The sequence below is a fragment of the Rhipicephalus microplus genome, chromosome 4, assembly GCF_043290135.1.
Source record: "Rhipicephalus microplus isolate Deutch F79 chromosome 4, USDA_Rmic, whole genome shotgun sequence".
NCBI classification, from domain to species: domain Eukaryota; kingdom Metazoa; phylum Arthropoda; class Arachnida; order Ixodida; family Ixodidae; genus Rhipicephalus; species Rhipicephalus microplus.
In genome coordinates this window covers 27740776-27765438 of record NC_134703.1, presented here as the reverse complement: position 1 = coordinate 27765438, position 24663 = coordinate 27740776, and the positions used below count along the sequence as shown (strand labels likewise).

The window sequence follows — 24663 nt, the reverse complement described above, 5'->3', positions numbered from 1 at the left end:
GTGCACCCAAATCTGAGCACACGGGCCTACAACATTTCCGCCTCCATCGGAAATGCAGCCGCCGCAGCCGGGATTCGAAACCGCAACCTGCGGGTCAGCAGCCCAGTACCTTAGCCACTAGACCACCGCGGCGGGGCAGCATGGCACGCATGTCGTGCTCATCTTGTTCGGACGCGTCATTTACTTTCATCATCCATTCACGTCACGTAATACCAAATTTGGTATATGTGGAGCTAGCGAAACGGCCGCGAGCACGCTATGAGCGTAGCTTGTAGTCATGTCTTACACGGCAGCATGTCTTGACTATCATGTTTGGACGTGTCATTTACCTTTGTCGTCTATTGAAGTCTTACAATACCAAATTTGGTATATGTTAAGCTACCGAACCGACCGCGAACACACCATAAACGTGCCGTGTAGTGATTGCATACAAGGTATGCATGTCATAAATTTGACGTTATGGCTTGTCATTTATGTTTGCCATGCAGTCATGTCCTACCATACCGGTTTTTCAATAAGTGAAGTGAACGAGATCACTGCAGAAGCAGCAAGACCATCACATGTAAATCATGACATTTATTGCATACATGTTATGATTTTTATGTTATGATTAGTCACTCATGGTCATCATACAGTCATGTTATGCTTTACCAATTTTGGCATAGGTCCCATTATCGGAACAGCCAGGAGAACTGAATGTCGTAGGCAGATAGATAGATAGATAGATAGATAGATAGATAGATAGATAGATAGATAGATAGATAGATAGATGAGGTTAAAGCCACCGAGGTTCGCCAGGAAATGCTTCGAAATTGAAAAGAGAACCGAAAAACTTGTGAATTCCGCGTTTGTACCGTGCACTTCTTTTCTCGTCATTAATTTATTAAGGTTCTGTCACATCAAAATAAAAGGTTAGTGATGTATATGAAATATCTCAACCCGCTTTCGCAACTTCTGGTCACCATAAGCAGCCCGCAACGTCATCCGACATTCCACGCAAAGGCTTACATTCGATCAATCTTGGAGTTGCATCAGCGCTGCATCGCATTTACATGGCGGATGCACCCTCAGCATTGCTCCACAAGTTCTTGATAAATATATCAAGATTCAGAGCAAGTACTCAGCCTTGAACCGCACAGCGTAGTGAACAAAAAAGCACAAAAAAAGAAGAGGCAAACCTCTCAAAAGCGGGTGCTTTGATGGTGATGACCTTGACCGCTTTTGAGAACGCTGAAAGAAGCCAGTAAATTTCGTGGCGCCTTAAATAAAGCCCTGTCATCAGTAGACGGACACGCTGAGTTACTAGGAGACTGCATCCTTCTTCCACACTGCGAACTGTTGCATGATACGTGGTTATGAAAGGGGGGGGGGGGGGTACTTCAATGCACTGCGTGTGGTCGTAGTATGTGCGCATGCTGAGACCGACGTTAAAACACGAATCATACTGCAGCCAACGCATAGCGGCAACCTTATACAAGAATATCATTTGCAAGTGATTCACTCTGACTTTATTTCGTGAGCTACAGCAGCCACTATTGGATTGCTTCCGCTTTGCTTCCTCCAATGTCCAGGCACACGTTCACTGAAGAGTTTCGTATTAAACATGCAGACTGCAGCCTTATAAAACGTTACGACATCAAACAAATATATAAATAAATCAACGAATGAATAGTTAGTAGCTAACATAGGGTGAACAGTTACTGGTTAAACAGATAGGCGGACTTGTTCGACTATTCAGTTTTTGTTGACACAACTTAATTGCATGTGGCAGATTGCGACCAAGGTCCTATGAGCAAGCATTCTAGATTTACGTAGTTGAAGTGGCACGTTTCTTAAAGTGTCTCTTCAGGCGTACCAGAAGTGCTGAAATTGGGATTTTAGCAGGATGGAAAGGGAGCGCGAGAGCAGCAATCAAAAACAAACGGAATGCGAAGAGGGATGACATTCGCATTGCCCATGCACTGCCTGCGCTTTTTCTTTAATTCCTTTAGGATTGTATACTTTCGTGGACTGCTTTACTATTATCGTGAAGCCAAACTGACATGCCCGCCTGTCTGTTCTAACGTGATGCCGCGCAGGGTCCGACTTTTATTTAAAGCACATGCATTATTGTGACCAGATGTGGCGGAAAATGTCGGCTGTCACACGTAAGTGCCGAATGCCCGACCGAAGCATTCAAAAATATTGGCTTATAATGTACTAAGGTCACAATAGAGAAATACAAGAAATAAATTGCAGCTCATAATTTTCGGTAACGTACAATTCTGTTTGGCAGCGCGGGGTACACATTAGCAAGTGTTTCTTAATGGCTTGACAACTTTTTATGATGAAGATGGTGGATAGCGCTTGGTGAAAAAAGCAGATAACCGACATTCACAATGTCAAAAGACTCAGCCTATATCAGAGATTGCTGCTGTAGTCATTGGTACATACCACTAACAAAAAAAAAACTAGACGTGTTAGCACTTTAGTATAAAGAACACGTCCTTAAAGAGAGGATATCTCGAAACTCATTTCATGTTCAGGAAAACAGCAGAAAGTATATAATCCGCACCGCTATGTGCAAACAGCGTTGCCCAACATAATAATTAGCCATCAGTGGGGAGGGTCTTGCAAAACCATTTCTAATTCAGTTCAAGACTTCGCAATTCAAATTCAGACTTGCGAAAGGCCACATATGTGTAACTTATACGCAACGGTCATACAGTGCTGCTATGTGAGGCAATGATGTTTTCGCATGTGTGGTGCGGCTTTCACATTTAGCATTTTTTTTCTGCGAATAAAATCACTCGCAATCGGCACTCTTTTCTTATACTTTCTTCTGCCCCCAAACAACGCCAAATGATCACACCTACCCGTTACACTGAGAAAGTTGCGCCAAAGTTAAGACAACATAGTGTGCTTCTAGGTATGGTGGTGCTTAGCTTATGTTTTCTCAAATAATCAGCACAGGAGCATGTACCCTGTCTCTCGTCTTTGTGGGCATCTGCTATGCGTTTTATTTTATTCCCTAAGAAATTTCTAAATGTGCTCAGCAAGAAAGTGTGATTCCACAGCGCACCATCATGAAGTTACTAATCTTCCCAAAACCCACCTTGGGAGAAGTAAATGGTGTTTCGAGAGAAATGGGGTGTAGGACTCGTAACTGGAGTTCTTTTTTCCCTTTGTAATACCACTTGGAATGTTTTATTTCGTGTCTTTTTGCGGTTTTCTAGAAGATAGTATGGTTAAAATTTGGCATTTTTCAAGGTATAGAGCCTATTACGACGAAACACGAGTCTTCTCATATATTATGGTTATGCAGTGTCACAAAATGTAAATGAATTTGCATTTGCACCCATAGGCGAACCACTACATATTCTGGGAAGATATGTTGATCTTTTGTGCTGACTACCTTAATAATTTTTAGCCATTAGACAGCCGCAGGTTATTAGGCCCCAAATGTTTTGCTTAGAGAAGTTTAAGTTAACGGAATGCATTCTCTGCTTGTATCATACCACGAGCCGCTCTCTCCAAATGCGATAATAGAGGGCGGCTGTGCAAGATTCACGCAGTTGGAGACTACGGCGACATCTGCGATGCTTGGGAAAAACCACGGCTTCTCGTTACCAGCGCCAGATGTCAGGAGCCGCGATCGATTTATTCGCGTGGGAGCAGGAAACGGCTCGCTTTGGTGCAAGGCTTATAAAAAGCATTGCTTAGATTTGAAATACCCATTTAAACAAAAATTGCTTGACAGTCCGAAAATTGGTCGCTAGCACGACTGTTATTGATAATATTGCAAGTGATAACTGGTTGTGATGGAAGACTCACCTTCGACGATAATGCCATCGGACCGGGAACATTGCAGTGTTCCATTCACAACTCTCCACGAGTACGTCAGGCAAACTCCATCTGCAGATTTTATGCAATTGAAACACGAATAAATTACCCCGATAGATTACTTTTTTCTGTACGAGATGCTCAACTGACAAATGCCCGTTTAGATGCTTCCACTGCATTGCTACTCCTGATCTCTCGGTCAGCTGACAGCTGTTAGACTGAGCAGACTAACGGGTGTGTAAAATACTTAATGCTTTGTATCGAGACCGAAAAGTTAGGAAATTAGGTAATGTTATGCTGAGAAGTTATAAAAAAATAGAAGATGGTGACTGTAATTTGTTTGAAATTCAATTACTCAGAAGAGATTCAACCACAAGGTGCGTGACACTTTTTTATGTCTTGTCTTGCTAGCTTCACAAGGTATCGGTCTTGTTACGAAGAAATTATTGCTTTTTTCATTGCATTTACGCTTCAAATGAACATCTATTTCATTGCACCAACTCTCAGTAGTTCGACAGGTTTGTGTGATCATACACTCAAACCATTGCTGAACTACCCTAACCTGTACTTTGCAATTGCAACCAAACACGCATGTTGCGTCCAAAAAAATATATGGACTGCATAACAAACGTCCTAATCCTTCAATGAGGAGGCATAATAAATGCTGCGCCTGGACGTACCCCAACAAGGCCTTGTTTGAATCATTTCAGTAGGACAGTGACCAGTATTTCTGATTTTTGCAGGAACCATGACCGCTCGAGAACGTGAGGTCTGGCCAACTGGAAAGAGAACGTAAAAAGCCGTGTTATTGCTACTGAGTGACCACGAAACAAAGTAAAATGAACCTGAATGTCAAGAACATTGCCTTTTTGTTAAGGTAACTCTTCCGTATAAAACCGTTCATCACGGCAATCTCGTAAAGGTATCCTACACATAAGAATCTCTCATACGCATACCCAGTAACAATTTTATATCGCCACCCAATGTAGACATTTTTTAGGGGCGAAGCTTTTTATAGCGGCAGCCGTTCGTCCGTCATAGCCGTTGTAGTGTGTAACAAGTATAACAATTTGACCTCCAAGGTGGTGCCGGTGAGAGATTTCTTCTGTGCGTTGTTGAACAATAAAAGATAGTGCTCAATGTACATGCCAATGGCTCATAAAAGGGAATGAGAGACAGGAGCATTCGGCTTTTAGTTAACGCGCACGCTGTGATCCCTATTAGCAGCCATTAACATGTACATTGAGCACTGCCTGACAAGAAAGGGTTGCTACGTTATACTCGCTGGGTGTAACCTCCTTAGTTTTAGAAAGGTTTAGCGAGCGTTGAGCCGCAGTGCCATGAATACCATGAACTAGGAAGAAAAGGAGGAAGAAAGTTTAAGCGAAAAGACAGGGAGGTTAGCCAGTTCTTAGACCGGCTGGCTACCCTGTGCTGGGGAAAGGAGTGAGGGGAATGAAAGATGGTAAAAAGAAATGTTGGGAAGAGAGAGAGAAGTTACAAAAAAAATTGCGACAGAGAAAAGGCAACATCAAAGGGTATAAGACACTAAAGTCTGTCTCTGAGGCCAGTTGTCCGCAAAAAGCGCAGCAAAGCTTTCAAAGCCTTCTGGGCTGAGGATGGGCTCGGCCAATGACCCAGAATCCTTTGTTCCGACAAAGGCCGATCGTCTAGTCTATCCAGAGCTGCAGTGAGTTCGTGTCTTTGCGCGTTGAAATGGGTGCACTCACACAGAAGGTGCGCGATGGTTTCTTCGCACCTGCAGTAAGTGCATGTAGGAGAGCTGGCCATTCCAATGAGATAAGAGTATGCGTTCGTGAAGGCCACTCCAAGCCACAGGCGGCATAGAAGAGTCTCCTCAGCTCGAGATATCCTTGGGGGAAGACGAAGCGGCTGATCGGGATCCAAGTTATGCAGGCGCGCGTTTGTGAAGTCTGTTGAGTTCCATTGTACCAGTGTGAGGTCACGTGCAAGCGAACGAAGTCTTGTAGCTGCGTCGGTTTTTGGGAATGAGATGGCTGTGTATTGGGTACCATCGTGTGCAGATCTAGCGGCGTCATCTGCGCGGTCATTGCCATATATACCGCAATGACCTGGTATCCACTGAGACACTATGCTGTGCTGTTTTTCGATTGCTTGGTGATGAAGAAGCCTTATTTCAGCTACTAACTGTTCATTAGGTCCATGGCGAAAGGGTGACATAAAACATTGAAGAGCTGCCTTCGAGTCCAAGAAGATAGACAAAATTCCCGAAGGTTCTTCCACTATAAACTCTAGAGCTGCACGTATGGCGGCGATTTCTGCAGCTGTCGACGCCGTAAAATGCGATGTCATGAATTTAATTGTGATGTGCCTCACGGGAATAACCACCGCACCTGCAGAGCTTACACAATGAACTACTATATACTATGAACTCGAGGTGGTTAAAGGCGGGAAGTAGATACGAAGCGCAAGCCGTAAGAAAGTAAAAGCCAAATTCTCCTGTCTCTCATTTCCCATAAGCAGCCATTGGCATGTACATTGATCACTATCTGACAGGAAAAGGTGGCTACGTTATACTGGCTGGGCGTAACCTCCTTGGTTTTATAAAGGTTTAGCGAGCGTTGGGCCGCAGTGCCATGAATACAGTGAACTAGTATACACCATGAACTCGAGGTGGTTAAAGGTGGGAACTAGACACGAAGCGCAAGCTGTAAGAAAGTGTGCGTGTGCCTCCTCTCGTTTAGTCCTTGGAAAGTCCGCTGGATGGCGGTGCTTCTATATGGGGAATATATGATGAAAAAATGCGAGATGGTGGTACTTGGAGTGTTGAATAGATGGACGAATGGACAAACAGACAGATGCATGGATGGACGCATGAACGGATGCAGGGGTGGATGCATGGGCGAACGCAGGGACGGACGCACGAAATGACGCACGCACGGACGGGTGGATGGACGCATGGACGGTCACACAGACGGACGCATGAACGGACGGAAGCAAGAACGAATAGATGGACGAATGCTTCGCCCCACTCTCCATCATTCACTCCCTGGATATGCTGCCATTTTTTTTTCTGTTTAAAAGAAATCTTATGGAAATGTCTTTGTTGTTTTGTTTCATCAGTTTTGTTATTATTATTATTTCATTCTTTGGTGATGAATTAAGTGTGAGCTGTTCAATATTAAAAATAAAAACACTTCTCTTTTTTGCCTCAGTAGTATTTTATTTGTTTTCTTCTTGAAGTTACTGCTAGTATAAGTATGAAGGAATAATAAAATGTTGAATTTTCGTGCATTCTGTTAAAGCGCTGAGTGAAAGCTATGTGTTGTGTAACGCTTTATGTATTATGTGAGCGTAGCGTATATATAACCCTTAAAGCTCGTAAAAGCGGCTCATTACAAGTTTCATTTTTATGGCATCTATTCGTCCTCTGTGGCATCAAGTGGCATCTTTGCATGTATAAATGCTAGTGTGTTCTCATTTGTACTTTAAACACTATTGAACCGTGATATTTGACATGACAAATAGAGAGAGCCGTCTTTCATGAAAGCTTGTTCTTGCTTTCTTTGAATAAAATTAGTCGTGACTGAGTGGCTCGGGTATTGATCCAGGCGTGATGGTATATGAAGTCCCCCTAGATTATTTAATTCAAATTATAATGCGGTAACATTCTCATGCATACATGTATTGCGTTGAAGCACAAGATGAAACAAGAAGTGCCAACAGTGGCTCACCCTTCTGGATATCTGGTGTTTTCAGACATGCCATGTCTGACATGCTGGCAAGTGCTTGTCCGCACGAAGATAGTCAATGCAGCGGTGCACCCTTTACAGGAGCCGAACAGCAGCGAAAATTGACGCACGCGTTATCGTACGCTGAAGACAGCAGTAGGGGAACTTCTTGTCACCGCTATACACAAGAGTTTGCCGTGACTTGAGCGGCAACGTGGCGTTTGCTGTCAGAATACCGCCGAAATTTGAATGAAAGAGAAAGGTTCTGTCTGTTGTTGCAAAGTTGTCGTTATTCCCCCATTGTCAATAGTTGGCCCATGTCGCTGGGGAAGTATAACCTACGCCGTAACGCCTTCGTTTCTCACTACTGCCCGAAGCAGAATCGACAGTGACGTGAAACTCTGCTAGTTACGTCATACGTGACGTTTAGCCTCAGGTCCCGTGGCCTTCCTTCACGTAACGCCTATCAGAACCTCTGCTGCTGTGCTCCTTAGGAAAGCGTACCCGAGTGTCATACTAATGTAAAGTTCTAGAAAAAAAACGATCTAGTTAGCCCCCCGAAAAATTGTCTTGTGGTATCTAAGGCATGTATTCTCGGGCTTTTCATTTATTGTATTATTTGGAGTTTCGCCTCCCAAAACAACGATATGAACATGAGGATGCTATAGTGGACGGTTGCGGAAATTTCGATCATTTGGTATTCTTGAGTGTGCACTGACATTGCACTGTACACGGACCTCTACGAATTCGTCTCCATTGAAATGCGACCACCATGGCTGGGGTCGAACCCGTGACCTTCGAGTCAGTAGCAGAGCCCCGTAGCCACTGTTCCACCAAGGGGGACTCCATTCCTACTATCAGCTGCAGAATGCAGTCTTTTTAACGTGAAATCTCACAACTTGGCACTAACCTGCGCTTTTCGTACCATGTTTTTCAAAGCTTTTATGGTCTGCTTTATGTTTCACCTCGTTTTGACAAGAATAAAGCAATGTAAGCTACCAGGAATTGCTTTGTGAGACACTTGGTGCAAACCTTTGAGACGAATTGAGGTTAAAAGATATGTTTAAATTAAACTTAGTTCGGCTGAACTTACTCGCCGAAATCACAATTTAATTATTTGGTGCGCTGTAGTAGATGGCTATAATACAACAGTGTCGACAATTTACGCTTACCGTGCACTTACTTTATCTTACAAGAGTGGTCCTTTTATATCATTTTATTACTTTGCATGCGAACGCGGTCACCCTGGCCTGGTTCGAACGCAATAGTTTACGTTCATCACTCCAATGGAAGGGCTAACAAGCAAACACGGTGTGTTAAAATAGTTCCTAAGCCTGATCGTGTGTATGTTTGGGCTCTGTTACAGCGCTGCTTTGATGTGGCACAATTTTTAATTATTGCAATGGGACGTATAAGTTGGTTAAATAGTACTGCATTAAGAAATTCTTAGCACACTACAAATACAAAGGACAAAATGGAAAAAAAACTGACGTAACACACACTCAGTAAGTTTCTTAACTAAATCTATCACAGCTGCAATTAAATAAAGAATGTACCGTATTTTTTGCATTCGTTATTACTTTGCCAGTGGGGTTAAATTTACTTTAAATGTAGTTGTAAAACTTTGCTGAAGCATATTAATTTATTTGATTGAACTTTTTGCGTGTACATGTATTTCTGAAGACAAATGAAATGAGCCTACTCACGGATTTCACCAGTGTCGCAGTTCCTGTTGCACGGTGACCAGTCAGACCAAGGGAACAAAGCACAACCTTGCGGGCATGGGACGTAGCATTCCTCTTCCGTCTGCAAGGACAAATAACGTATTTTTAAAAATGCCTCTGTCGCAACCTGTGAAAAGTTGATCACCTTCACGTGCATGTCAAAGTGTGTCCGCAGTGAACACAAAAGTATCCCGGCAGAAATAGCTCATATATAACTTTGCTCTAATGAACTGATGTCAACATACAAAAGAGTGTCGGTAAGGAGCTAAATTATAAGCCGATGGGAACGTGCTGTTCCGGAACCCTGTTCCTTGCGTTTCATTGTAGACATGCACAATGCTGAACACAAAAAGCAGCAGTATAGAATATGTGCGATGAATAATTGGTTTAAGAGGCTTCTTATTTGACCCTAAAATTCTTACCGTAGACAAGACTAAGCACGTTATCTTTTAGGGTATACACCAAAAAGCACTGGTACAAAGTTTCCTTGTATAAATATACGACATCAGAATTCTAGCTACATCTCAAACAATGGTATCACTCTAAGAAAATTACCCTAAAGAAATTCAGCATCACTCATCTAATAGTAACACTTGTATACCTATGCCGCAGTGTGTTTGCTGTCTCCAAACAATGGCGAAAAGGCATTACTGTCTGTTTTTAATGCCTTTTTATTTATTGCACCCTCAAGCTCACGTAGTATTAGATAACAAGTGATAACAAAACAAGTAAAATTACCAACTGCGGCAATAAAACAAATACTTTAGAATTGCAGTTTCAACGCAACAGTGAAGCAATGAATGCGATAGCAATAAATCGGAATGTTCTACAAGGTAAGGTTAGCAGCTAACTCACTTATTGTCCAGCCTGGCACAGCTCAGCAAAGCATAAGCGTAAGAAAACGTGGTCGCTGCGGCCAGCAGACAGACCTTCGTAGCGTCTATCGCTTCTACGCTAACGTAGTGGTGCGAGCGTAGCACGTACAAAGGTATCAACTACAAGTGCAGATGGTAGTGCATGTGACACGATCATAGTACTTGTCATACGAATACTATACTCTATTTCACACGCTCCTTTCATTCCTGTGAAGGCTACAAAGCCTCTTAGCCAATAGGAAGGCTTAGCACCTTCACATGTATTCATTCGCGTCGCGTCGTCTGCTCGCAAGCGTAGTGCTAGTAAAGCCAATCGATGGCATCACCAAAAAAATGGCTGCAGCTAACACAGCTGGTGCCCTCCGCCTTGAAATCATCGAGCCATTAACATGCAATATGTGACCCATAAGTTACGAAATGACTATTGTATTAGCTTAAAATTAATGTGCTTATACTTCGATAGCAGGGTATTGGTGACTATACCGCGCTAATTCCAAGAACCGTTAGATCGCTCGCGGTGTGCTAGGCTTAGCAGGTGTGGCTGAACAAACAGCTTATCTCGTAAATACTGACAAAACTTTATGCTTCGGCTTCACCGTGAGACGGCCCAAAGTGGCAGGTCATATCAACATTTATTTGTTGCTGCCAGCGCAGTGGGCGAATAGCAAGCGCAAGTTCGGATCGAAGCGGGTGGTTGCACTGCATGGGCGCAGCCATATTAATTTCTAACCACAGTTAGCTGTGTTTACCGATAGAGTAATGAGAAACACACGAAGTGAATGAGAAAAAAAAACAGAAGAAACATATCACACATTGATCTGACGCAACACGTGCCAAACAATCGTCCTATACAGCCGTGTCAATCGTAAGGTAATGAGATCTCGAACTACGCTTTGCTGCTTGCTTACACCCCGTATGATTGATAGTTCTAAACAAGAGTGGTGAGATGGAGTATAGTTTAACATTGATGAAACAGTTGGTTATTTTTATTAATTACCTCGAACTTAAACAATTACCTGAACATTGTTTCCAACGATCAGCCAGTCGAGGTGGAGAGGACCTCCCACATATGAGGTGAAGTTGGCCAGATGGCAGAAGCTTTCCTCCACTAACTCTCCATCAGACCGATAACACGCTACATCACGTCTGCGGACGCCGAATCCACAGTCTGCTCCCTGGGTGAAAGAATGAGAGAGACCGAAAGTATGTAGACTAACATGAAAACAAAATTTGGGCACATAGAGCAGGCTCATTCTGCACAAGGTTCTCTTGTTGGCACACATTTTTGCTGATCTTAAACCATTCGGAATTGTTAATAACTTACATAGTTTGCGTGCAGAGTAACCTTCCAAAGACGATTCGATGAAATATGTCAGTCTCAGTAGCTTTATTCACACAAACGTTTCCCAACGTGCTTGCACGCACCTATGCAGCTGGTGATAACGGTAGCGAATAACGCCAATACTTTGAATCAGCCTCTATAGTATATCTTTTTATACTTAGTCAAAGATCTGAGTGGTGTCTCAGCTGTGTTATTATTAAGTTTCACTAATCATGATGAGAAAAGGAAAGCATCACAGAAAAAAAGATCCAATCGCATTTCATAAAGACAAGGTAAGATTTTGCGTGTACAGACTCTATTGTTCTTTTTTGTTTTATTCATTTATTTATATAAATATACTGCAGCCCAACCACAGGGCTATAGCAGGAGTAGAGGAGTAATACAGGACGAAAGCAACAGAGAAAGAAGGACAACAGTATAAAACTAAAATACATTAGAGCGATACGCAAGAAAACAACGCTTTGAATATTATAAACAAGAACCTACATATGTTCAAAGTGGTATTGATATTTGACAAAATAAGAATAAACTCTCTCCACTGCATCTATTAACTACACACCACAAGTGTATCGCGGGTAACAAACCAAACTCGGCCTCTTCCCTGTTCACAGATGTAGCATGTATACGTGGTAATTGGACGTAACTGACCCACTCCTGAAGCAACCTACTAAATATTTATTAGGTAAAATGAAGAGTCACTCACATGAAGTTCGCACTGTGACCATGCACCTATTGACCAGTGGTAGCAGGGAGTGAAAGGACAAGGCTTTCTTTGGGTGAGACTTGTGGGACAGGGCCTTCCACTTTCGGTAGCATTTTGAATCACCTCGCGGTGTCTTACCTGGTCTCCTGCAATAGACACTCCGTATAATCAAGCAGCCAACAGTTCATATCATAACATTAGGCAGGAATCTGTGATCTACAAACCATCCAGAGCATTCGCATGTTAAGAAATGGTTATGAATATAGTGATTTTACATACCTTATACCATTTGTGCATAGGAATAGAGACACACAATCGACCTCTAGTGATGCTGACAAAACTGTACATTTGAATTGTCATGAAACAGCATTTATAATCACAATGACTAAGAACATTTCATGTTTCTATTGCTACTTATATAAAATGGTATGGCATTGGCTGTTATAGAATATATATTATGAGTAAATTATTATCTAGAGAGGAGAGAGAGAGAGATAAATAGAGAGGAAAGGCAGGGAGGTTAACCAAGCTTGGCTCGGTTGGCTACCCTACACTTGGGGTGGGGGAAAAGGGGAATAATAGAACGAAAAGAGACAGAAAAGAAGAGGAGTAAGAAAGAGAAGCATAAATAGTCAGCTCGAAACTACACAGCACGGCCTCGCACAGTTCTTTCACAAGCGGTCGTGAAGTTTGGTGTTCCTTAAAAAGTACAAGAGGGCTTTCGTGGCTTTGCGCGTATGGGAAGCCGTCGGCCAAGGTCCCAGGATCTTCTCTTCTGTGAGCGGCCGTGAATCCAGCTGACAGAGCTTGGCTTCCATAATACGTCGTTCGGTCTGGTATGCTGGGCAACGACATAGAATGTGCTCAAGCGTTTCCTCGCAGGCGCAGATGTTGCATGCCGAATTACTCGCCATTCCAAGGAGACGAGAGTACGAATTCGTAAACGCCACGCCCAACCTCATGCGACACAGTAAAGTTTCAGCGCATCGTGGGAACCCGGATGGCAAACGAAGTTGCAAGTTTGGGTCGATCGAATACAGGTGCGTGTTGGAGAAACCCTGCGTATTCCTTTGTAGGAGAGATATACGGCGAGCAAGTGATTGTAGCAGCCTTGTAGCGTCCGTTCTCAAGAGTGGTATGGGCGTGCGCTGGTCTTGGTCATGAGCCGATCGAGCAGCTTCATCTGCGCGGTCATTGCCAACGATTCCGCAATGACTCGGCAACCACTGAAATACAATATCGTGACCTTCCGCGAGTGCTTCGTGGTAGTCGTGCCTTATCTGATATACTGATTGTTCATGTAGCCCGTGCTGCAGAACAAACCGTAGTGACTGTTAGGCTGACCTGGAGTCGCAAAAGATGGCCCATTGGTTAGGTTCCTGGTGAAGAATGTACTTTACTGCACCTTGAAGTGCTGCGAGCTCTGCTGCTGTCGACGTCGTGGTGTGAGAAAACTTGTACTGAAGCAACACATTTTCAGATGGAACAACCACTGCTCCTGTGGAGCTGTTGGAATTAGTGGAGCCATCGGTGTAAACATGTATGCGGTCGAAGTACCTTTCGTCCAACAGACGCAAAGTCAGTTGCTTCAGGGCTAGCGTTGACATGCGTGCCTTCTTAAAGATTCCAGGAACTGATAAGCGCACGTCAGGTTGACGAAGACTCCATGGCGCAGTTGCTGGATGCATGGCAAGTTTGAAGCCAGGCGGTAGTATGTCCTGATGTTTTGTCACGATACCGCAGTATGAAGAATGGGGCCTCCGAGCTGTCAAACACGCTAAATGATGTGACGGTAGCCGTGATAAATGCCGAATGTGCGCTCTCAGCGTCTCGACAATGATGTGCGTTGTGACCGGTTGTTCTTGTGCAATAACAATAGTTGACACTGTCGATGAGCATCTTGGAAGGCCAAGGCATGTCCGAAGTGCTTGGGCTTGTACGCTTTGCAGTGCACGGATGTTAGTCTTGCACGTGTTGGACAGGACCGGAAGGCTGTACCGGAGAGTTCCGAGAAAGAGGGCTGTATAAAGCTGCAACATGGAGTGCACGGATGGGCCCCATGATTTTCCGGCGACGAACTTGAATACATTCTCAATGCCAATGAGCTTTTTCTTCAGGTATGTGACATGCGGGCTCCAGGTTTGGTCACGATCTACGATGACGCCTAAGAATCTATGAGTGCTCTTATATGGGATTGATTTGCCATCGATGTACAATGAGTAGAAAGACATCGGTTTGCGTGTAAACGCCACCGCTGCGCATTTTTCTGTGGCGATAGTCAAACCTTGCTGGCGAAGGTATGTCGATGTCATTGTTGCCGCTTTCTGTAATCTTGCGCGCACTTGAGGTCGTGTCACGCCGGACGCCCAAATGCAGATATCGTCAGCGTAGAGAGATACATAAGCCGTCTGTGGCAGCCTTTCGGTGAGCCCCACGAGAACCAGGTTGAAAAGTGTAGGACTCAAAACACCGCCTTGTGGCACCCCACGACTTGCGAAATACTTATTCGTAGGCCCATCTTCAGTTAAAACGAACATAGATCTCTTTGTGAGGTAGCTTCTTACCCATCGAAAGACACGACCTCCAAGTTCAGCTGCTTCAAGAGCATTGAGAACAGCCTCGTGGGTCACGTTGTCATAGGCACCCTTCACGTCTAAGAACAGAGCTACCGACAGCCGCTTCTGCGCTTTCTGATGCTGAACAGAGGTCACTAAGTCAATAACACTATCAACTGAGGACCGACCTCGTCAAAAGCCAGCCATAGCATCAGGATAGATGTTATAATGTTCCAGGTACCATTCCATGCGTGTAAGCAGCATCCTCTCCATGACCTTGCCAACGCAGCTTGCTAGTGCTATAGGCCGGTATGATGCCAAATCGAATGGAGACTTTCCGGGCTTCAGCAAAGGCACCAGGCGACTACACTTCCACTCATCAGGCACCATTCCATCATGCCAAGACTTATTGAAAATGTCCAGGAGACAGCGCTGTGCCTTCGGGCCTAGGTGACGTAGGGCAGTATAGGTCACCCCATCCGGACCTGGGGACGATGAGCGTCTGCATGTGTTCAATGCCGCATGAAGTTCTTCCATGGTGAACGCAACCTCCATTTGCTGATCTCGTGCGACTGGAACATCCTGTGGCATTAGATCGATCGGTATAGAGATGTCGCTGGCGATCTTTGCACAAAATTCCCCAGAAACATCAAGCTGTGAGCGACGTTGATGTAGCGCCAGAGCGGCGAAGGGGTGACGTTGTTGCGGATGCGAGTGAATACCTCGAAGAGTCCTCCATACGGGAGACAAGGGCTTTCGAGGGTCTAGCGAGTCACAAAAATTCTTCCACCGTTGTTCATGAAGTTTGTGCATTCGACGCTGGATTTTTTTCTGAATGCGTCTGGATTCTCTGAGGTCAGAGATAGATTTCGTGCGTCTGTATCGTCTTTCGGCACGTCGGCGGACCGCTCTAAGTTGTTCTAACTCTTGGTCGAGTGCCGTGCGTCTCGATTCTTTCGAACATATCTTCGTGGAAGTCTCCATTGCACAACTAATCACTTCTTCAACGGATTCCGGTGGTCCGTGCATGCACTTGCTCTCCACTGATATCTGAAACTCTTCCCAGTCAATAAGTCTTGAATGTCCAGGGGAAGGAGAATCGTCCAAACCTCTGACTGTCACGTACGTGGGGATATGGTCGCTGCCACGTGTTTCAATATCTGTGAACCATTGGACTTTCGTGACAATGGCGCGGCACTAATGTCAAGTCCAGGCAACTGCTGTAAGTTACTCCTCGGAGATAAGTAGGGCTGCCGTCGTTCAGCACCAGAAGCCCGTGCTCTGATGCGAGATCAACTAGGTCCGTGCCTTTTCGATTTGTCCTGATGCTTCCCCACAATGGATGATGGGCGTTGAAGTCACCCATCAATATCCAAGGCGCTGGAGTCGTTGCAAATATACCATTCAAGATTTGTTGATCTAGTCGACCTGACGGCGCTATATATGCGCCTATCAGTGTAAACGACAACTTCTTCTTTTTAACATATAGACACACGTAGTGATTTCCATTGTGAGAATCTACTCTTTGGAGAACGTAAGTGAGTTCTTTACGGATGTACACAGCAACTTGACTTCGCTCAATGCACGTTGAAGAAACGAACGATTCATAGCCCGACAGACGAGGTATTTTTGAAAAATGCGGTTCACAAATGATGACGATGGGAAACTTATTTTCGAAAATGAATTGTCGGAACTCAGGCATTCTTGACTGTAGACCTCTTGCGTTCCACTGAATTATGGAAGCACGCTTGACTTTTTCTCGGAAAGGCTGATGCGGTCTATGGTGCGCCATATTGTTACTGAAGTCCGGCAAGAACTGGTTCTAGTGTGTCTAAGATTTGCAGCGCGCATTTAGCGGCAGGGATCTGTAGACTATCCAATAGAGTGCGAATAACACTCATGAACGACCTCAGTACAGAAAAGACTTGTACCTCTTGGGCGGACAGACTGCCTGCTGGGGGCATATTCGTTGTTGACTGTCGATATTGCGGTTCCGTAGACACGTGTACCCGCGGTAAAGTGGGCCAGTCAGAGCCGGATGTTCTCTGTAGCGCCACAGTGTCTTCCGGTACCTCTGGACGTACCCCACCTGGTGGCGGGGGCGGGGGAGGTCTCTGTGGTCGTGGCGGCGGTGGTGGTGGCGGTGGCGGCGTTAGTGAAGGCACCTTCGGCACAGGACTGCTTTTTCTTTTCTTCGAGCACCGCCGTCGACGGGAACGCCGTCGTTGAACAACCGTTACCGCTTCCTTTCGTGAGGATCCGTCTTTAACCATTTGTCTCAGAATGCTCCTCTCTTTCTTCAGTACTGGGCAGTCTTTGGACGAGGTCTCATGGTTGCCGTTGCAGTTGCTGCATTTTAGGAGAGTTGCTTGGCAAGCCTCTGCTTTGTGGGGTCCGGCACAACGTGGGCATGCTTGCTTGTTGTTGCACACAGCACTAACATGACCCAGTTTTAGACAGTTGTGGCACTGTAGTGGTCTCGGGATGTATGGTCGGACAACGTGACGAAAATGACCAACCTTTACATGTGATGGGATGCAATCACCTTTGAAGGTCACCTTGATGCAACGGGATTTGCCAAGCCGGCATACTTGCCATATGTCCGTTGCCCCAGTAGCTGGCTTTATCAGAACAGGAAGGTCTGCGTTCGGTATGGAAACATCAACGTCATAAATGACGCCTGTCGTCGTGTCACTATCCTGCGGAATGTAAGTTCTGAGATAGATGCCTCCAAGCTCAGTGACAGTTCGCAGGGTATGTAGCGCAGCCGGGTGCTCAACGTCTATGGCCAAGATATTCTTCCGTGGGTTGAGTCTAATATCCTTTATCTCCTTAGGCACCATAGCTTCGAGACGCGCTGATATCACTTGCCTGTTCATGTTTTTCAGGTTGATCGAAGAGTCGACAGGAACAAAAAGTATGGTATGGCGTTCAGAACTGCACGCCGCCTTCACGGTAGAGACGCTAGCTGGCGAAGACGCGCCGACCATTCTTCTTTTAGCTTTACGCTTCACTGCAGGGATAAAACTTTCGTCGCTGTCTTCACTACACGCCGTGTACAGTTCAGTGCTGTCACTGGTGCTGTCGTCCTCCCGGCTGTTGCGCTTCCTTGAGGTTGACGTCGAAGGTGACGCCAAGTCCGGATTGCGTACGGTGGGGCCTGGATCCATCGCTGCCCGCAGGAGAGCGATGATCCTCGGATAAAACGTAAATTCACACAAAAAACACCAAACGAAATAGGCAGCGTTCGGTAGAAATACACTTCGTCGTCGTCCTCCATCTAGCTTATCATCTAGAGAGGAAGTTAATACTACGTATGATAGGAATAAGTTCAATAAATATGATACAACAGCCTCAGATGTGTTTATCAAGATGTGCATCTTTTTTTATGAAACATTTTAACATCGATTTTCATTTTTAAAATGAGAAATGGCCGGAAACAACATTACAAAAATATACATATAAAATTGATAATTTTTTTCAGTTGATCGTGTACACAATCTGTAACTTTCAAAAAAACACGTGACGTCACATTAACGTCACTTTTATAGCAGAGATAAGTAATCAAGACAAAAGTGAGTAAGACTGGTCATATTATCCTACGTTCATAAGAGTACATGTTTTTAGGGCGAATATGTGCGATCATCAAATAAACAATGAACCCTCACCAAAACTACCGCAGGGCTCGCATCCGGTTAGATCCCACTCTGACCATTCTGAGACCACGCAGTCGATGGGACAAGTCACGTTGCAAGCCGTCTCCACATGCTTGGTCGATGGCCTAGTGTTCTGTGAAGTGATAAGAAAGTAATTACTGAATGAGGAGGCTGTAGCCAACGTCTTGCATGCCTCATAGAGCGAAAAAGAATACTGAGCAATAAAAAAAACAACAGTTACGAATAATACGTGAAGAAATGTAATCAGAGAGAAAGAATAATTGAACTATATATATATATATATATATATATATATATATATATATATATATATATATATTATGAGATCTAACAGACAGTAATGCCAAGGAATGTACAGGAATGTATTGCTCACGGCTGGTTATTTTTTCACCCACTTTTCTTTCCTATTTACATTCCATTGTTTCTAATAACTTCCCCTGTACATTTCTTTGCATTACTGTCTGTTAGATCTCAATAATATTGTGTGAAAACACGGAAAAAACGAGCCCTTAGGTATATACTTTTTCCCCTTATATTTATATATATATATATATATATATAGAATGGGATCAAGGAAGATTGATTGATTGATATGTGGGGTTTAACGTCCCAAAACCACCATATGATTATGAAAGACGCCGTAGTGGAGGGCTCCGAAAGTTTCAACCACCTGGGGTTTTTTAACGTGCACCCAAATCTGAGCACACAGGCCTACAACATTTTCACCTCCATCAGAAATGCAGCCGCCGCAGCCGGGATTAGATCCTGCGACCTGCGTATCAGCAGCCGAGTACCTTAGCCACTAGACCACCGCGGCGGGGCGATCAAGAAAGAAGGATGCTGAAAAACAGCAAGCGGGGACAGAAGGGTTTTGGAGCCAGCTGGCTTTTACCTTGTGATGGGAAGAGGGGCAAGAGAATAAATTAGTTGAAAGGATACGCTAAATAAAAAATATAAAAGGGGGAGATTATTAATAATATAAATAACTTTAGGCTTGTACCACATGTCACCCTGTTCTTATTGCTTTCATTGTTTTCAAATGTTGATTTGACAATATATAACTTCTTTGCATTATTTTGGTGGTCTCTATTGCCAGTTTACTGATTCCTGTTTTCGTTGTACTATATAAACTCATATTTGTGTCCGTCTTAGCAAAATATACAACATTGCTGTATCTTGCCGCATACGTTTGAGCAAGGTGTATTGTCTGACAGGAGGTACTCTTTCATATATGGGCTTTTGGAACCCGATTTGTAAATTTGTGAAAACGTGTATATATTCTAGGAAAGTAAGGTGAACTTGTGAGGCCTAACGTGGTAGAACCATGATACGTATATGAAACACGCCACAACGGATTCGCTTTGACCATCCAGCGTTGATCAACGTGCACCTGAATGTAAGCACATGAGTGAAAGATAAGTAGACGGAATTCGAACCTTAACTACAAGTTCGCTTACCGGATCGCAATACTTGTAGTCCACGCGCAAACCATCCGAGTCCCTCACGCAGTAAAGAGGCGCCCTGGAAACTCCACTGCCACAAGGGGTGCCGCTGTTGACGACGCAAGAACCCGGTGCTCCTAGCTCCCAGTGGTGCTTCAGACAGACATCCGTCTCAACTAAACGGTACGGACAGTGCCTGCCATGCCTCTCTGGTCGAAGCATCCGACGAGTGCGATTTCGCTCGGTGATAACGGCTCCCAGTTCTGGGTCCTGGAAAGACAAAATGGTGTTTTTTATTTATATAATAGTGCATTTGACGGTACGGAAGGAGTCTTCTTCAACGATCTGTAACAGTTAATTCAGCGACAATGTCTTTCTGACTTTACATGCTAGTTCTGTTACACCAAAAATTACGTATGCCAAATCCTGCTTAGGAGTGGCAGACACGCTAGCAGTATGTAATAAATAATAAATAAATCATGCTAAGCAAATGCATTAACAGAAATTCAAGGTGTGTCAGCTATAAGAAAATACATACGCATAGAAAAACAAAGCTTTGGTCTCATTTCCACTACACCTCAATGAAGGAAATTGAGCTCTTATATTCAAAAAAGACGAAAAAGAAGCTTAAGAATCGCTGAGTTTGTCACAGTAGTAAAACAGTTAGACAAGCTAATATATATACGCGAATAATTCAAAGCTTACAATATAGAAACACCACATTTTGTATCAGTGATACATCAACACTGCTTTGTCGATCGATGACAAGACTGCTGAACCAGTGCATATCCTAGGTTTGTGACTAGTCTGCGCATGCATGCACTACGTAGTTTTGGGGTCTTCCGTCATAATTGTCTGGTAGCGCTACCCGTACGTTTGTTGATGTGTGCTTTCTTCACGCGTGGCCTAATGTGCGCAAAATACACGCTTTATCATATAACAATAATGGCAAAAAAGGTCCTGTTGAAACGAGAAAATAAATCAGCCGTGACTGGTAACGTGCTCACCAAACACGATGACCACTGGGACCACTCAGAGACCACACACTCTCCCGGACAGTGCAATTTGCACGCTTCGCTGTCGAGGGGCTTCTGCAGTGGATCGCACTCATCTTCGGTCAGTTCTTGGTAGGGGTCACTGTTGAGCACAGACATGCACCTGCAATAAATATGTAAAACAAAAGTTATCATTTTTATTATACGAAGAAAATTTGAAAAAAAAATGCCCCGTATCTGCAAGTTACACTGCAAATGTCGTCGAAAGACTATAGTCTTGAGTCTGGAGAGAGTGAACAAAACGTTTATTTGATGTCCTGCGCAGGAAAATTGGTGAACGGTATTCTAGAGGCGCTGCGTTAGAGTGCCTCGAGCGTGCAGCGGAAGCGAACGAGCGCATCAACTCACGTCACACGTGAGACGTGATCGCTATCTGGATGTTATTTTGGAATACGAAGCGCGCGCGCACTGCGCGCCCGTCTCGGAGATGATAAGGTGTATAACGCAAGGCGACAGGTAGGTGACACTACGTGTCGTCTTAGCGAAGCGTTGGAAACACTTGCCTTTTCGTGCAAGCGTTGCCTGGTCAGCGCAACGTGATAAACGCTACGGTCCTTAGAAGTACTTATGTATGCCTTCTCTAGTAAAAGACACCCATACAGAATATTGACGTGTTGTTATGGTGCCTCCGCTGTGCGCAATAATTGCTTTTTAATTGACAATTGCACAAGTATGAACGCTGAATCTTGAACAATATTGGTGGGCACAGCGGATGGGGTCGGCCGTTTGGAGTATCGTTTGGCCACTTTGGTGCCGTTTAGAGTACCGTTAAAGGTAGACAAACAGACAGATGTACAGACAGACAGAAATTTTTGCGTCGAAGGTCCCCAAGAAAGACTATCATCTTAAAAAAAACCTAGCAGCTGCTATGTTTATGAGTACTACCAATGAGTGGAGCCACTTAGAAATAGGACGCAAACCACTATCTGCACGAACTCGATGCTTGCTTTCATGAAAGCGCTAGGGTGGGGAGCGCATGGGGAAAGCGTTTGTGGCGCTAAGTGATGGGAACAACTGAGTGTGTCAGTGCCCGGTGCGCGCAGCGCAGCGCGAACCATCTGCCGCCAAAACTGCGCTCCCGCTCTCTGGGGCGCGCACCCGTTATTAAAGACGATAGTTTTTCTTGGGAACCTTCGTTGGAAAAATTTTGGCCTGCCTGCCCGCCCGCCTTTCGCCTTTCACCTGCACGCCCGCCTGCCCGCCTGCCTGCCTGCCTGCCTGCCTGACTGCCTGCCCACCCGCCTTTCGCCTTTCACCTACCCGCCTGCCTGCCCGCCCGCCCGCCCGATCGCTTGCCCGCCCGCCCGCCTGCCTGCCTGTCTGACTGTCTGACTGTCTGTACATTTGTCAGTTTGTCTGCCCTTATCAATACGTCAAACGCCATCAAACTGCCAACCCCATCAGCAGCGCCCACCAATATTGCTCAAGGTATAGCATTCATAGTTGTGCGATTGTCAATTAAAATGCAATTATTGCACATATCTGAGGCCCCATAACCAAACGACGATGTTTTGTAGGTCTTCCTTTATACTAGAAGAGGCACACACGAGTAACTCTAAAGACTGTAGCATTTATCGCGCTGCGCAGACAGAGCAACGCGATGCTCAAGAAGGTGAGTGTCTCCAGCGCTTTGCTATGACGACACGGTGGTGGCACCTGCCTGTCGCTCTCCGTTCTACACCTTATCACCTCCGAGACTGGCACGCATCTTTCTGCGCGGGCGCGCACGCCTTTGTTTTCGAAGATAGCTGCAAGATGGCGCTCGTGTCTGTTGTGCCTCGATGCGCTCGTTCGCTTCTGCTACACGCTCGAGGCGCTCAAATGCAGCGCCTCCAGAATACAATTCACCAATTTTCTTGCGCAGAACGTCAAATAAACGTTTTCTTCACTCCCTCCAGACACAATACTATCGTCTTTCGACGAAATTTGCAGTGTAACATGCAGATTCGGGCCAATTTTTTACTCGGCGCGCTCTCTCGGTGCAGGGAGCTTCGACGATAACGGCGCTGATGTAGGAGTGCGGACCGAAGGAGGTTAGCTCCTAAATGTTAAGGCCGCTTTGCCTTATAGTCGCGGAAAGCCTGAAAAAACTGCTGGGAAAGAGTCCTTTCTGTTCGGTTCTCCCTTGCCTCTTTCTTCTATTTCTTTCCTGTTCTTGTTTTCTGCTTTTTACGAGTTCTTTTTTCGTATTCCTAATTCACCCCGCCACGGTGGTCTAGTGGTTGAGCTACTCGGTTGCTGACCCACAGCTCACTAGATTGAATTTTCGACGGAGGTGAAAATACTGTAGGCCCGTGTGCTCAGACTTATACACGTTAAAGAACTTCAGGTGGTCGAAACTTCCGGAGTCCTCCACTATGGTGCCTCTCATAATCATATGGTGATTTTGGGACGTTAAACGCCGCATATCAATCATTTCCTATTAATTTTTACTTCGTTCCCATTTACCCTTTTATTTCTCTCTCTGTCTATTTCTCGCTTGCTTCCTCATTTAATTTTATACGAGGTTTGTGTTGAGTTTATTGCCATAGTAGTGATGCCTGTAGATTAAATATTCACCAAGGCACTCAAAAATCAAGAGAAACAAGGCTTCTTTTTGGCACGAGCACCCACTCGATAAGCTACAGCCGGCTATGGTAGATGCAGCGTTGCCTGCGTTGCGACAAGGGATGGCGATAGCTCACGACAGCCTGCCTCAATAAATTGCTCTGCATATAAAACTCACGTGCATCACAGAAAGTACCAAATTAGTCAAATGGCTGGTGAGGTACCTAAACGCTGAACAACTCTGCATGCCTCCTTATTTATTTATTTTTTTATTTATGAATACTGAAACCCTAACATAGGGTTTTGGCAGGGTGGATAGACATTTGATAAGTTTACAAATCGGCAAACAAAATAAATATAAAACAGCTAAGGCATTTACACACTTTCAGAACGAAAAAAAGAACAGTGGTTTGTAATAAACCGGCATAAGAACATATAGAGAAGTGAGCGCTAAATCGATTGATTGATATGTGGGGTTTGACGTCCCAAAACCACTATATGATTATGAGAGACGCCGTAGTGGAGTGCTCCGGAAATTTAGACCACCTGGGGTTCTTTAACGTGCACCCAAATCTGAGCACACGGGCCTACAGCGCTAAATTCAAGATGATCACAAGTGGAGAATGGTTACAGCGATTGAAATAAACAACAGGAGCACATGTCATAAAAATTAGACACTCGCTGCTAGAGCTGCGCAGCAAAAAGGTTCAAGCATGACTGGGAAACAACTTCGTTACTAAGGTTATTCCATTCGGTAATTGTCGTAGGGAAGAACGAATACTTGAATGTGTTATTACGGGTGGAAAATGGGGTTATTGTAAAGGCATGCCTCTGCCTTGTGGTATACCCTGTGGACAAATGAAGTATATGTGATAAGTCTAACTTAAAATAACCTTTAACTAACTGAAAGAAAAATTTCGATCTCAATACTTTATTTCTTTGTGTAGGTGTTGGGAGGTTAGCTTTTGCTAATAAACATGTTATTGAAGTACGACCAAAACTGTTATAAATAAACCTAACAGCTTTCTTTTGAATTTTCTCCATTTCGCTGATATTTTTTCTGGTGTAAGGGTACTAAATTATGGATGCATAATCTAAAGTAGGTTGAACAATCGCATGAAATGCAAGAAGGCGAACGGCGGGAGTGGAGTGCTTAAGAGCTCGTCTAAGATAAAATAATTTGTAATTGCACGAGCTTATTACAGTGT

General features: G+C 44.5%; 1 protein-coding gene across 2 annotated transcripts in view; it reads right to left on the bottom strand.

Moving 5' to 3' along the window:
* LOC119171578 (thrombospondin type-1 domain-containing protein 7B) overlaps positions 1-24663 on the bottom strand; it is a 242658-nt gene that overhangs the window by 120907 nt on the left and 97088 nt on the right. For both annotated transcript variants that reach the window (XM_075892387.1, XM_075892386.1), the window contains exons 18-25: positions 20861-21011; positions 19869-20123; positions 18403-18523; positions 12180-12325; positions 11151-11309; positions 9242-9341; positions 4503-4601; positions 3814-3894 (exon numbers count right to left, since the gene is read on the bottom strand). In XM_075892387.1, coding sequence (XP_075748502.1) covers positions 3814-3894; positions 4503-4601; positions 9242-9341; positions 11151-11309; positions 12180-12325; positions 18403-18523; positions 19869-20123; positions 20861-21011 — 1112 coding nt within the window. The remainder of the gene's footprint in view (positions 1-3813; positions 3895-4502; positions 4602-9241; positions 9342-11150; positions 11310-12179; positions 12326-18402; positions 18524-19868; positions 20124-20860; positions 21012-24663) is intronic.